Source organism: Nannospalax galili, unplaced genomic scaffold (assembly GCF_000622305.1).
Source record: "Nannospalax galili isolate Female #2095 unplaced genomic scaffold, S.galili_v1.0 scaffold208, whole genome shotgun sequence".
NCBI lineage: Eukaryota > Metazoa > Chordata > Mammalia > Rodentia > Spalacidae > Nannospalax > Nannospalax galili.
The window spans coordinates 1,595,030-1,610,247 of record NW_008357998.1 but is presented as its reverse complement, the minus strand read 5'-3'; the positions used below and the strand labels follow the sequence as shown (position 1 = coordinate 1,610,247).

General features: G+C 42.9%; 1 protein-coding gene across 1 annotated transcript in view; it reads right to left on the bottom strand.

Annotated features, from left to right (window-relative positions):
• The window catches only part of Gucy2c (guanylate cyclase 2C), a 112,361-nt gene that overhangs the window by 85,439 nt on the left and 11,704 nt on the right, over positions 1–15,218 (bottom strand). The window contains exon 2 of the mRNA XM_029557656.1: positions 6,240–6,630. Coding sequence (XP_029413516.1) covers positions 6,240–6,456 — 217 coding nt within the window. The 5' untranslated portion in view covers positions 6,457–6,630. The remainder of the gene's footprint in view (positions 1–6,239; positions 6,631–15,218) is intronic.

Here is a 15,218-nt window from a genome sequence, read left to right as displayed (position 1 = left end):
CTGCCATGTGGGTGCTGGGATTCGAACCCGGATCTTCTGCAAGAACGGCCAGTCTTAACTGCTGAGCCATCTCTATTTTTGTGTATGAGTGTATTGCTTGCATGTGTGTAAGTACACCCATGTCATGCAATGCCTGCAGAGGTCAGAAGAAGGCATTGGATCTTCTGGAACTGGAGTTATGGACAGTTGTTAGCTGCCATGTGGGTGCTGGGAACTGATCCTGGGTTCTCTGCAAGAGCAGCCAGTGCTCTTAACCACTGAGCCATCTCTCCAGCCCCCCCATAGCTGTACTTCTTAGTTGAGTTGAATACAGTTAACACACAGACCATCACATATTCCTTAAGAAAAGTGCGTCTAGGTTCTGTTTCCTTCCTTAGCAGATAGGGAAAGAGTTACAAAGCACTGCAAAATCTTTGGAAAATGCCTTGTGTCTTGAAAATATTTAATATTTCCAATCAAGGATCAAGGAAAAAAATATGACTGCTAGTTTCCTAAATGACACTGAGTTTTGATTGGATTTCATTGTGGCTCACAGGTCTCTCCTTTCAGAAAAGGAACACAAAGATTCAAAACGTGCTTTGCTTTGACGTATTCGCTTGGTTACAGGAGTTGCTAGTCTTAGTGATCAGAATATCACTCTTGATGTTAAGCATTTCCCAAAGTCAAAGTGAATTGTGTTCATCCTGGCGTTAAGTGATGGCACCCCTGGTAACAGCCCTGGGTGTTGCTAGGCACCACATCTTAAAGATAATAATGAGGTCTCAGAACCATTTGAACAAGCTCCAGCTCTTAAATTATGGTCTCCTTCCAGTAAGGGGAAACATCAGGATAAATGTCTGATGTCTAAGCAAACAGACATTTGATTTTGCCTAGCCTTCAGCAAGTTTGGAAGCCTTAGTCACAGCCCGGCATTATGAGTGATGATGGTCTGTGAATTCTTGCACAAGCCATTTTAATGTCTCTGACTTGGACTGTCTCACATGTAAAGTGAGGTCAACACAGTTTTGTCCAATGTGATAAGTTTCGGTAATATTTTTGAAAAAGTAAAGCCTGTCTAAAACAGAAGCTGTTCTTCTGAACATTCAAGTGTATGTTTCCGTAACTCCAGTTCCAGGGATTCCGATGGCCTCTTCTGCCTCCGCAGGCATTGCATGACATGGGTGCACTTACCTACATGCAGGCAGTACACACATACATATAAAATAAAAATAAATAAATAAATAAAAATATTTTTTTTAAGTGCATGTTTCTAGAAGGCGAGATCTGTTCCTTCAGAGAACGGAAGTATCTCTGCCCAACTCCAGCCACCCCAGAGATGTGTCTACCAAGCAGAGTGTGTGTCTTCCTTTTCTACTTGTTGTTCAGTTCAAAAATGTTTACTCTGATGCTTCGTTCAATAGGAGATACAAACGAGATGTGCAATTCTTTAGTAGAATTAGCTGGAGGGGAGGCCAATGTGATTAGATCCGTCAGAGAAAATCAATGGAAGGGATAGGGTGAGGCATGAGTGTGATAGCAGTTGTAGCTATGGAACAGGCACAGTACTGAACAGTTTAATTTTTTTACATTTTATTTATATGTGTGTTGAGGGTAGGTAGGGAATGCATTAAGGTATGCAACGTGGAGGTCAGAAGGCGAACGGTGGGAGTCAGTTCTCTCCTTCCACCATATGGGTTTCTGGGGTTGAACTCAGGCCATCAGGCTTGGCGGCAGGTGCCTTTACTAGTTGAGCCATTTTGCCATCCCCACTAAACACTTTAGAACCTTTATCCTGTTTAGTTTTCACGACACTAGGGAGAATATAGGGCGTTTGAAGTCAGGACACAGCATAAATGAGGCCGGGGTGTGTCTGGAGACCTGGCAGAGTGGGGAAGAATCATCTGGGAAATCAATAAGACAATTCAGGACCTGATGGGGAAGGCAGTGTGCAGGTGCAGGATGTGATCCAGGCTTAGGAACGGTAACTGTAAACCCACTCCTTCCTCCAGGTCTCTTGTCTCTGCTCCCTCCCACCATGAGTGGTGCTGACATCCTAGGCTCCAGGCAGATCATGAGCGACACAGCAAAGCTCAAGTGTAAGCCCTGCACAAGCACCTGGGAGAAGTGAATCATTGTGTGTGAGTTCTGATTTTGGACAAGTGACCTCTCTGAGGCCCTGGTTCCTCATCTACTTCTGCCACAGGAGAGCTGGAGGTCTCTGCTACTGGGTGCCTGACACTGAACTATAAGTTTCTGCAGGCGCTATTTAATTTAATCCTTTTTCTGAATCTTACAATGCCAATATTTATCCTAATTTTAAAATGAGACAAGAATGTTCTGGATCAATGAACTTTTTTCTTAGGGCATCACTAGTGAAGAGTGGAACTGGATGTGCAGAAAGGGCAGTGTGATGATTCTAGATGATTCTAGATCTTCAGATCTTATAGAACCTAAGTTCTTGAAATGTGAGCTGCTGAGGAACTTTGAGTCTCTTCGGAGGGGAAGGGAGACTCCTGTGAGGTCAGAGCTGTTTTCATAATTACACTAAGACACTACCCACTCTTTCTAATGCAGTTTTCCAGAAACTAGATACTATGTATTATTGTAGGAGATTGAACATAGAAGTCAGCATGAATATAGAAGCTATCTTCCATTAAGCTGAACATTAAAGACATTCATAAAAGTTTAAAACAGGGGGCTGGAGAAATGGCTCAGCGGTTAAGACACTGACTGCTCTTCCAGAAGACCCAGGTTTGATTCCCAGCACCGACATGGTGGCTACGAACTGTCCTTAACTCCAGTTCCAGGTGAATCCGACGCCCTCTTCTGACCTCTGAGGCATTGTACAACATGGGTGCGCTCACATACATGCAGGCAATATATTCATACACATAAAAATAATAAAATATATATTTTTTAAAGTTTAAAACAGCCGGGCATGGTGGCGCATGCCTTTAATCCCAACACTCGGGAGGCAGAGACAGGAGGATCCTCTGTGAGTTCGAGGCCAGCCTCGTCTACAGAGTTCCAGGAAGCTGGAGCTACAGGGAGACCCTATCTCAAAAAGACAAAAAAAAAAAAAAAAAAAAAAGTTTAAAACAATACCATTCTCCTTGCGCTCTGTTTTTGTACTTTAAAAATATAAACGTATCTCTAATAACAAAATACATATGCTAATTAGCAAACTGTCACTTTTTAGTGATCTTATAGGTAAATGTTTAAAATATTTCCCAGTTTTAATTTTAAATTCAATAAATATCAATACTTGTAACTACATAAAACTCTGCAGGCCCCTCAGTATTTTTAAGAGTGTAAAGAAGTCTCGAGATCAAGTTTTGAGACCCATTGCCACAGAACATATTGTAATATTCATAGTTTATGGTTCTGTGTACTTTTTTTCATTTTAATTTGGTGTGGGGGGGGCATCTTCCCTTTTATTTCTCCAGATCCTAAGTGAATTTTTAAAAATTGAAATTTTTTTCAGGCAATGGTATGATATCAAATTGAACCTTTAAAAATAAGCAAGTCCCTTAAGTCTTGTTTTTCCATCCTTATCCTGGCTATACCCAACCCCCCACCAGAAGATCTTGGTCCTCAGAGGCTGGGTTGAAAGTTAAAGAATTTCCAGAGATCTCAGAACCCTCACGTTCCTCTCCAGGGTTTGGGGGATGGGGTTGGGTCAACAAGAAGCAGAGTCCAGGTGCCCGTGTCTAGAAGGACCTCAGCACATGGGCATACACACAGCACATGGATTAAATACTTGGCTGTGCACATTATTTCCCACCATTTACCACATTATTTTCTACTATTCTTTAAGGCCCATAAAGCTTTACTAAGTCCTGGAAAAAACTGATCACTTACTTTGGGATGTCACCCACAATCTTTACTGAATTTTCAATATTTTTCAACTTATCCCTTAGCTATGCTATTTCTTAATTTCCCCCAATGCTCAACATATTTTGAACATGAACTTTCTCTCCCAAACTGGCCCCACTTGTATTAACTATGCATGAACATCTTACAAAATGTGTTCTCAAATGCAAATTGTGGGCATCAGTGCTTATTCTTCCATGTCCCCAGAATGCTCCACTTCTTACCCTGTTTCACCATCTCACCATTAATAACTATGCTACGAATGAGATGCTTGAAGCTTAGAGATGATCACTAACAACGTTACTTGATTACTGAATAATGGAGCCAAAATGAAAATTCAGGTTACAGGAATTCAGACACCAAGACTTTAAGCAATACCTTCACTGTTTTATATGTCAGACAATGTATTCTAATAACAGCAGCAGCAACAACATTCTTAACAGTGATTTTAAAAAAAACAGCTGCTATTTATTGAGGACTTGTTATGTTTCAGTCAGTGCATGAAATATTTTACATTAATTTTTCTCATCAAATCCACAGTCTATCCACATGAGGGGACTACCATTTATTCTGGTTCATGGGTGAAGAAATAAAGGTTCTGGAAAGTTAAGAAACTTGCTTCATGTTATACAGATGATAAATGGGTCAGTCAGGAATATGAACCAAATTCTGTCAGATTCAAATCTCTGCTGCTAATATTCCACTGTTTTGTATTAATGAAAAAAAAAAAACGTAATTGGTGATGGGTCAAGATCGTACAGTGGAACTGTAAGACATGGCTCAGTGGTTAAGAGCACTTACTGTTTTTCTGGAGAACCCGGATTGGGTTCCCAGCACCATGGTGGCTAACACTTGTCCTCCTCATACATGAAGCACATGTATTGTGCACTTACATACATTGCAAGTAAAACACTCGTACACATGAAATAAAATTAAATTAAGAGAAAACGATCTTACAGCAGCAATTGGATACAGCCATGGAAAATCAGAAAGAAATGGATTAAACAATCTATATGACATGAAGCAAAGTGATTACTGTCTGCTGTGAAACTTCATCCACCCACCTTGCCAAGTCCACAGAACTGTGGTGATTAAAGAGATTATGTAATGAAGCCCCCTAGAACTTATCTAGCACATGACAGATACTCAGGAAGCAAACGAAATCTCAGATAGATGGACAAGCCCAACACTGAGGTCACAGAGACAGAACCTCAACCCAGGTTCTTCAATTTCAAATCCAACCTTCTTTCCACTAGACCACACTGCCTCGTAAATACATGCATTTTATTAAATGACCTAGCTCTGTTGTAGCCCTAGCTCACACCCATCCATCTAGTTTCAGACACAATTGGAGAGATGTTGCATATACACAGAACAGGTTATAATTCAAATGTGAACTGTTGCTCTCGTTTCCATGAGATTTTAAGCAGAAACTTAAGATACGCCATCCTTAAGACCAAAAATAGCCATTATAGATGTATTAAGTACTCATTGGCTCAGTAAACCTATTTATGGTGATGTATTCTCAGACAATGGAGAAAAGCTATACACAAGAAAATGTTTTCATAGCATTTAAAAATAATCACAAGATGAAAAACAATGGGATAATCTCCCATAGAATTTTTAGGTAATTTAGGCAGAACCTAGCCTAAGGGTTAATGAATATGCATTCACACGACGACCTTAGCAAAGACAGCATGGCCCTCAGAAAGTCACTTGTAGGATAATGTGGGGTGACACAGAAGATACAGAATTATTCCTGTGCCCTCCAAATCACACAGTAAGAAGGAGCATCACTGTGGTGGTGCAAAATTATTGTGAGCACTTGTTTTCTCTCTACTTATTCAATTGATATTATCAAATTGATTTTATAATTAAAAGATACAGTCAGGTCATGAAATGATTAAGCTGATTACAAATTGATCACACTGGCTACGTCTAATAAAGTCGTGAGAGATGTAACAGTGCTCCTGGGTCTAGAGAAAAATCTTTCTATGGATGAAAGGCTTAGAGCACATCCAGTGTCTGTATGAGTTTTCATCCTTCTTGACCAGTAACTCTGTGGAATCACAGATCCAGTCCAAATCTTGAACAAGGAGGAGGCACAATGCCCCACACTGGGCAGCAAAACCAGTCTTAACTGATGTATTTTGCTACTGCAAGGACTTTATACATCCTGGCTTCAAGTCAGGTTTCCAGCAGAGCCCGGTGTACCATAGACATACCAAAGTCAGGCTCCAGACCCTCTCCTCAAGAAGGAAATGGAAAGGGGGTTTGAGATGGACCTAACATAAGTTTGGGTGATCGGGCAAAGTACATAAGGTCTCTGCCTAGCAACCTTTGTCCCCAGGGGCAGTAAGAGAGGACTGCGCTTATCACGTTCTTACCGGCTTCATGCAGACGTGCTCGCACGATGTCCAATCCTTCATTCACTGCATCTTCCAAGTTACTCAGAGGTTCTTGGAAGGCTGAGTTGTTCATCATCAGGACACTGATCTGGTAGCTGCCATTGTGGCAGTTCTGCCCCATCTGGGAGGTCCAGAATGCCAGCCCGGGCTGGAGGAGCAGTGACCATAGCACCAAGCCCGGCAGTGTTGGCTTCATGACCTGGCTCACCTCAGCACCATGCTCCCTGAGATTGCTTGCTCCTGGAGACTGAGAACTGCCTCTGGACAGCCCCTACAGAGTCTCTTGGTCCTCTCTCCCCACGCTCCTTTCTGGTCTCGTCCAACTGATCACACGGCTGCGGAACTCAGCCTGTCTGCCAGCAATAAGCAGCTGCATTATGGTAGGAGACAAACCAAAGTTCACTTTGTATGTTTGCACACAGAAAGGTCAGAGTTATAAACAGTGAGATTACCAGGGCCGCACCCAATAAAAATATGCCAGTTTGTGACACATCACTGGGAAGAGGGAAAAGAGGAAGAGAACAGTCTATTCTACATAACAGGCTTTATGAAATGGAAAATAAAGGTCGAAGGGCTCACGGAAAGCCCAGAAGGAATGGCCCATTAGCGCTTTGGTTTTAGTTGTGCATTAAAATGGAAACTTCTACCCGGAAGAGCTGTGCTTCAGTCAGCTACCATCTGCAACTTCACTGTGTGTCGGACACTGGCCAGGCTCTGCAGATGTAGCCATGAATGACGTGGCTACATGAACGTCCTCATGGATCATGTATCCATTCCAACAGGGAGGACAAACATTAGACTTACAGATGGCTAAAGTTAACAATGAAGACATGGGAACACATGGGAACTTAACATAATCTGTTCTAGAAAATCAAGGAAGCTTCCCTGAGACAGTGTCCTCCGACTGAGCCCTGAAGGATTAGTGGGCATTATTTTAGATGAATGGAAAGAAAGGGATTACACGTTAGGCAGGGGGATGACTTGTACAAAGACCCAGAGCTGGGAAGGGGCAAGATATGTCTGAGGAACTGAAAGAGATTCAGCATGACTAGAGTGAAGAGAGCTAGGAGTCGGTGGCAGTAGAAGATGCCACAAGAGAGGCTGGAGAGATGGCTCAGCAGTTAAGAGCACTGGATGCTCTTGTAGAGGACCTTGGTTCGATTCCCAGCACCCACCCACATTTTGGCTAAAAAACATCCATAACTCTAGTTCCAGGGGATCCAACACCCTCTTCTGACCTCTGAGGGAATTGGATGACATGGGTGCACTTATATACATGCAGGCAATATAATCATACACATAAAATAAAAATAATATTTTTTAAATTAAAAAAAGAAGACACCAAAAGAGTAGGTGGAAGCACGCTACGTAGTTCTGTGTAAGCCATTAGGAATTTGGACTATATCCTAAAAATCAGAAAGGGAACTTTGTCAAATGAATTGCTTTATCATTATTTAATTTAATTTTATTATTTTTATTTTATGTGTATGTGTGTATTGCCTACGTGTAGGTAAGTGCACCCATGTTGTGCAGTGCCCATGGAGGACAGAAGAGGCTGTTGGATACCCTGGAACTAGAGTTACTGACATCTGTTACCTGCCATATGAGTGCTGGGATTTGAACCCAGGTGTTCTGCAAGAACAGCCAGTGCTCTTAACCACTGAGCCATCTCGCCAGCCCCTGTCATTATTAATTTTTAATTGTGGTTGTAGATTGAACCTAGTCCCTCATGAGAATCAAATGATTTTTTTCTTTAGTGTGTGTGTGTGTGTGTGTGTGTATGCCCCTGTGAGTATGGTGCATGAGTAGAGGTCAGAGGACAACTCTGGATGTTGGTCCTGACTTTCTGTTTTGAGACAAGGTCTCTTGTTTGCCACTGTGTACACCAGACTAGCTGGTCTGTGAGTTTCCAAGGATGCTCCTGTCTCTGCCTGTAGGAGTGCTGGGATCACAGATGTGGGCTACTGTGTCTGGCTTTATATAGGTTCTGGGGAGCTTAACGCAGGACCTCAGACTTCTGTGGCAAGTGCTTTTCATACTGCACTATCTCCTGAGCCCCTCAGATGACTGTTGAAAAGACCACTCATACTGTCAAAGAAGGAATGTTCTAGAGAGAAGCAGACAGAATCAGAGAATTCAGGGGGAGACTATTTCTAGTTAATGGAAGCAGTGACGATGGGCCTCATACATCCAAAAGGTAAAGAGGATGGGACCTGATATTTGATTGAATTTGGGGGATCAGGGAGAGGGAGGAATCAATGGTGACCCTGGTGGTTCAGCCGGGGTGATGCTGGAGCTGTTTGTTGAGTGTGAGAGTTCTGGGAGGGCAGCAGGTTTAAAAATATTGGCTTTTGTCTTGGGATCTGTTGAGTTCACACCTGTCTGCACAGGTGTGAGAAAAGAACCTGGATTTAAATGGAGGTGGGGAAATGAAATCAGTGGCTTCATCTGAAAGGCCAATGTCAATTGTTTCCAATATTGACTTGATGACCACTTGTGGTCACTTGAATGACCTTTCTGGGGCATCTCTTTCTCAGTTGGTAGCATCCCGCCTGTAAGGATGGACCAGCTAGGAACAGGCCCTGTGGGTGATTTTAAGAATTCTGTTTCCTGGCACAGGATGGAGATTGCTTGGTATAACATTGGCTATCTTGTTTCACCCAACTGGTTCTAGTGTTCAATCCAGGCAAAAGAAGCACGTTTTGGACTGTTCCTAAATCAAACACCAATGGACAGGATTAGTAAAACTGAATGGCACTGTGCTAGTGATTTTTTAGAAAAGATTTATTTATTATTTATATGTATGTGCCTCCATGAGTTTATGTGCACCATGTGCATGCAGGTACCCATGGAGGGTAGAAGAGGGTGTAAGATCCCCTAGAATTGGATCCAGTTGAGAGTTGCCCTATCTGAGCTCTGGGAACCAAAGCTGGGTCCTCTGCAAGAGTAGCAAGTCCTCTTAATCACTGAGCTGTCTCTCCAGCTCCTTATACCTGTGATCCTTATTATTTCATAGTAGACAAGAACCTGAAAAGTAGGTTGATTCTAGGAATCTTCTGAGCTATTGAAAACAACTTCTCATACCAGAAGTGGAGAGAGAAAAATAGAGTAGTAACTAGAAGGGGACACTGAGGTATGGGAAGTATTTTTATTAGAGAAGAAGTTGGAGTGTTTAAACGTTGACAGGAAGGAGCTGGGAGAAAGGAGCTCAGGAAGGCTTAGGTGAGGGGGAGCACCTAACTGAGGAAGACTCACGAAATGGGGGGCAATGGAATTCACAACATGGTAGAAGAAAGCATTGTTTGATGCTTAATGCATATGTGTATTGCTAGGCATGTGGTTGGGAGACCGGGTAGTTTGTGTGTAATGGCTTAAGTTTACCTTCTGAAGAAGGAAGGCAGGCATCTGCTGAGAGCTGAAGGAGAGCTGGAGCAGCCAGAGGCTTGAGGCTAGATCGGGATCTTGGAAGGTTCCTGGAAGGAGGGAAGGAATGATGAGGTGTGCACCACAGTTATATGGCAGCACTGAGCAGTAAGATTTGAGACTGAATTTACTGACCCTTGTCACTCAGCCATGTTTTATGATTTTCTCCAACACGGTGCAACAGTTCAAGAGTAGGCTCAGGAGAGTGAATGGTTGGGCCTGTTCAGGTGCGGAAATTTTCCAGATAGGTACAATGGAAGATTAAGTGGGTATAAAAAGTTGGGGAAAAATAGTGATTAAGAAGGTAGATTATGGGGATGGAGAGATGGGTCAGTGGTTAAAGGAATTGGCTGCTGTTACAGAAGACCTGGGTTCGGTTCCCAGCACCCACATAGTGGCTAGCAACTGTGCATATGTCCAGCTCCAGGGGATTCAACACTCTCTTCCGACCTCCTCAGACATTGCACAACACAGACGCACTTACACACATGCAGGCAATACACTCATACACATAAAATAAAAATAATCAATTTTTTTAAAAAGGTAGATTCTGACACCTAAACTGAATGAAGAATTAGGCATGATAGTGCACACCTGTTGTCCAAGCACTTGGGAGCTTGGGGTAGGAGGACTGAACTGCTGTTACAGAAGACCTGGGTTCGGTTCCCAGCACCCACATAGTGGCTAGCAACTGTGCATATGTCCAGCTCCAGGGGATTCAACACTCTCTTCCGACCTCCTCAGACATTGCACAACACAGACGCACTTACACACATGCAGGCAATACACTCATACACATAAAATAAAAATAATCAATTTTTTAAAAAGGTATTCTGACACCTAAACTGAATGAAGAATTAGGCATGATAGTGCACACCTGTCGTCCAAGCACTTGGGAGCTTGGGGTAGGAGGACTGAGTTCAAGGCCAGCCTGGGCTGCATAGTAAGACCCTGACTCAAAAAACAAGCAGCCAGCAACATCAAAAACTGAATGTGGAGGGAAGTGGATGCAGAGAGGGAGTGAGGGAACTGAATGAAAAAGAGATCTGAAGACATGAATGAGCCAGTGAAAGAGGAGCACAGGCGAAAGTGGGATCGTTGGAACCACAACCCAGGTGGAGTGTTCGAATTAGACAATGGATTTTCTGCATTACTGATTTGACTAACACGGCGGGGGGGGGGGGGGGCGACCGCGGAGGAGAACAGCAATGCCTCTGAACTGAAGGGCTCAAAGAACTCAAAGTCTGGTTTGTTGGGTAAAGTTGGCAAGAACATCAGCCAGACAGAGAGCAAGCTGCTGCTGAGACGAAGACCCAGCAAAGGGGACTAACCAGAAGCACAGAAGTTGGCGTGTTCACAGACCAGGACAGAGTTGGAGGACTACACAGTACACAGCTCCAAAGAACAGAGGCTGAATTTTCAATACATCTGTTCTTCTTTATATTTTATTTATTATTTTTATTTTATGTGTATGAGTGTACCGCCTGTATGTGTGTAAGTCCACCCATGTCGTGCAACACCCACCGAGGTCAGAAGAGGGCGTTGGATTCCCCTGGAATTGGAGTTATGGACAGTTGTTAGCCACCATATGAATGCTGGGAATTGAACCTGAAGAAATTTCATGTGTATTCAAGAAATGATTATAATGCAAGATAGGAGTTTAAAACTATCCCTAGAGCTGGCAAGATGGCTCAGTTACCCACCAGGCCTGATGACCTGAGTTCAACCCTGAAGACCCAGAAGGTGAAAGGAGAGAATCAACTGCCCAAAATTGTCCTCTGTCTTCCACCCCCACATCATCGCATCATGGCATGGTCATGCACACACACACACACACACACACACACACACAAATGTAATTTTAAAAAGATATTTAAAACAAGTGTTTGAAATAACAAAGAACATAAGGTTAAATTATATTAATTTGGGGCTGAAAAGATGGCTCAGTGGTTAAGAGCACTGGCTGTTCTTGCAGAAGACCTGGGTTCAAACCCCAGCACCCACATGGTGGCTAAAAACTGTCCATAACTCCAGTTCCAGGGGATCCAATGCTCTCTTCTGTTCTCCACAGGCATTGTGCAACATGGGTCCACTTGCATACATGCACACAATAGAGGCATACACATAAAATAAAAATAAGTGAAAAATACTTTAAACTATAGTAATTTATGGTCAATAGAATGTACTCAGTTGGTAGGATGCTTACCTAGCATGCATGAAGGCCTGAGTTAGATCCCCAGTAACCACATAAACAGTATGCGATGATACATTCCTGTAATCCCAGCACTCAGGAGATAGAGGCAAGAAGATCAGGAGTTTAAGGTCATTCTCAGCACAACAGACAGTTTAAGGCCAGCCTAGGTTACATGAGATCTTGTCTCAACAAAACAAAACTATATTTATTTAGCTATACTTATTACCTAAAATACATTTGGACTGGTACAATGGCTGAGCGCGTAAAGATGCTTGCCACCAACCTAACAGTCTGAGCTCAATCTCTGGGACCCACATGGTAGAAGGAGAGAACTGACTCTTGCAAGTTGTCCTCTGACTTCCACATCCACATACATGCCATAACAAGCAAGTGTTCATTCTCTCTCTCTCTCTCTCTCTCACACACACACACACACACACACATAAACATGACACACATAATAAAATGTAATCAATTTTTTGTAATTAGTAAGAAAGCTGCAAAGGCAGACTGAAACATAAAAATGGTAAGTCTGGGGGTTGGTGCTGGAGAGATGGCTCAGCAGTTAAGAGCACTGGCTGCTCTTGCAGAGGACCCTGGTTTGGTTCCCAGCACAGAAATGGCAGCTAACAACCATCTGTAACTACAGTTCCAGGGGCTCTGAGCCCCTCTTCTGACCTCTGTGGGCATTGCAGAACACAGGTATACTTACATACATGCAGGCAATACACTTACACATGTAAATTTTTTAAAAAACGGTAAACTCGGGGACTGGAGAGATGGTTCAGTAGTTAAGAGCACTGGCTGCTCTTGCAGCGGACCTGGGTTTGGTTCCCAGTCCCCACATGGTCAGTTAACAACCTTCAGTAACTCCAGTTTCAGGGGATCCGATACCCTTTTTTGGCCTTTGCAGGCACTGCATGCATGTGGTGCACGTGCAGACAAAACACTCACACACAGAATAAAAATAAATTTTACAAAAGTTTTAATGGCAAATCTGATGGCATAAGGCTGATTTGATTGTTTTTTCAAGTTTTTGATTTTTATTCTCATTCATAGTCTTCATAGAACAAGGCATGTAATAAACAAACAGGTCAGAGCCTTATGAAAAACAAACCCAGTTGGGAACCGCAGGTGCAGTTCAGGTTCTTTCTGAGGTCTGGTGAGGCTGGAGAGACAGGACACGTGGAGGAACTCAGGGCATAATGAGATAGTTCAGTTTCCTAACTAGGGGAGTCAGCAGACAACAAAAGGCAAAGAAAACCTAACAAAGCTCCAATCCATCTTCAAAACACTATGTGGTCCATAAGCCTGCCAGGAACTAGACCAACCAAAAAGGTAAAGGAAAATGAGAAAAAGGAGTCCTTAAACAATGATTTGTCTAACAGCGGCTTTGATACAGTTTAATCTTCCTGCAACAGAGAGTTAGCTGTAAGCAAATACATTAAAACATTTAACGGGCTGCATGGTAAAGGGCACTGGCTGCTCATGCAGAGGACTACGGTTCAATTCCCGGTACCCACATGGCAGCTAACAACCATCCAGGAATCTGACGCCCTCTTCTCACCTCTGTGGACATCACATGACATCTGTGCACTTACACACATGCAGACAATGCACTCATACACATAAAGTAAAAGTATAAATTATATATATATGACATTTAACAGCTTGTATAAAATAATAGTTGGGGCATAGAAGAATCACCAAGATGTAACCTTTACCTCATTAAAATGGTAGAAAAAAAAAAACTACCCTGAGGTGGAGACTTAACATTATGACAAGTTGAACACAAAGCATGATGGGAATGCATAGGCAGACACAGATGCTGAGGGAACAGGTGTCTCCCCATCCAGGAGCACCCTAAAGCCTTTGTTCTTCCTTCCCATTGGGGCCTGCTTGGGGTTTTCTCTCCTCACACTGGCTCCTTTGTGCCTGTACATGAGAATAAAAGGTCTTGCTCCTGCCCACTGCACGTCTGTCTTACTGTCTTGATAGCACAAGAACTCATGAGGTCAGTAACAAGGATGTGTCTGGTGTTGATTTTCTCGTGTGTTCTTGCGGTGCACCTGGCACACCCCAGGAAAACTAGAGACTTAAACAAAGGGTGTGTGTGTGGTTTGGAAGCTGAAGAATAGCAAAATCACTTTGCAGTTTAATGCTTGTGAATCGTACTTTTCTCTAAAAGGAAGAAGAAATGACTGCCAGTGAGACTTGGGTTTTAAAATCTCTCTGTGAATGGAAGTTCCCAGAAGAAGGCTTGCATCTTTGACTGAACCTCCTGCAAGGATGATGAGCTGCTCAGCACTTCAGTGGTTGTGGAGAGTTTGGAATGTTGCAGGTCCAGAGCCTAATTTCCATTTCTCTTGAATCATCTTTAGCCCCTAAACAGCCATTCCTTGCCCACCTCTGTGTCTGACTTAACATCCTGTGACTAACAGGTAAAAACCTGGAACATATTAACTTAGCAGACCACCAGTTCCCACAAACCAAAAGGCTGAGTGTCATCAGATAGCATCTGGGGCCTGTAGCTGAGATTTCTCTTTTGCTGTAACTGCTTACTTAATGTTTCCACCAATATATTTGAAAAGTGTCTTGATGTATGATTTTTCTTTGTTCTGCTACTATTAAAAACATGAAGCTGCTTCCACATTGGAACATGGAACTGGGGGTAACCTGAATCTGTACTCCTATGCATGGTCACTCATATTTGGCTCCAAAATAAGCTGTCTCTGACTTTTAAATTTTATTATTTTTTAATATGTAGAGTGCATGCAATGTCCAAAGAGGCCAGAAGAGGGCGCCTGATCTCCTGGAACTGGAGTTACAGATGGCTGTTAGCCACCATGTGGATGCTGGGAACCAAGCCCCAGCCCTATGGAAGAGAAGCCAGTCCAAGGTGAGAGTTGTGCTTTTGTGTCAACACCTCTATACCAGGTAAAGGGTTCCTGGGAATGACATACTCTGACGAGAGAAAAAAGCAGCTCCATCTCAAAAAGACCAAAAAAAAAGAAAAAAAAGCAGCTCCATTCAGAACCTATAAAGAGGGCTGGGGATACAACTCTATGGTAGAGCGAGTGTGGAGGCCAGGGATGGGGTGGTGTGTATGAAAGTGAGGGGATAAAGAACACATTAACAGCCTGGCGAAGGTGACTACTGGGGAGAATGTGGAGGATGCGCTCTGAGATGGACACTCAGGAAAATCTCATAGAGGAAAGTGTGAAAATACCAAGGACTGATGAGAGGGCAGAGCTTGACTTCATCACACAGTGTCTCCTTAGCTAGGCCTTTATTTAATAAATGTCTATCTTTGACGCAAACACCCTGTCTGGACTTAAAAT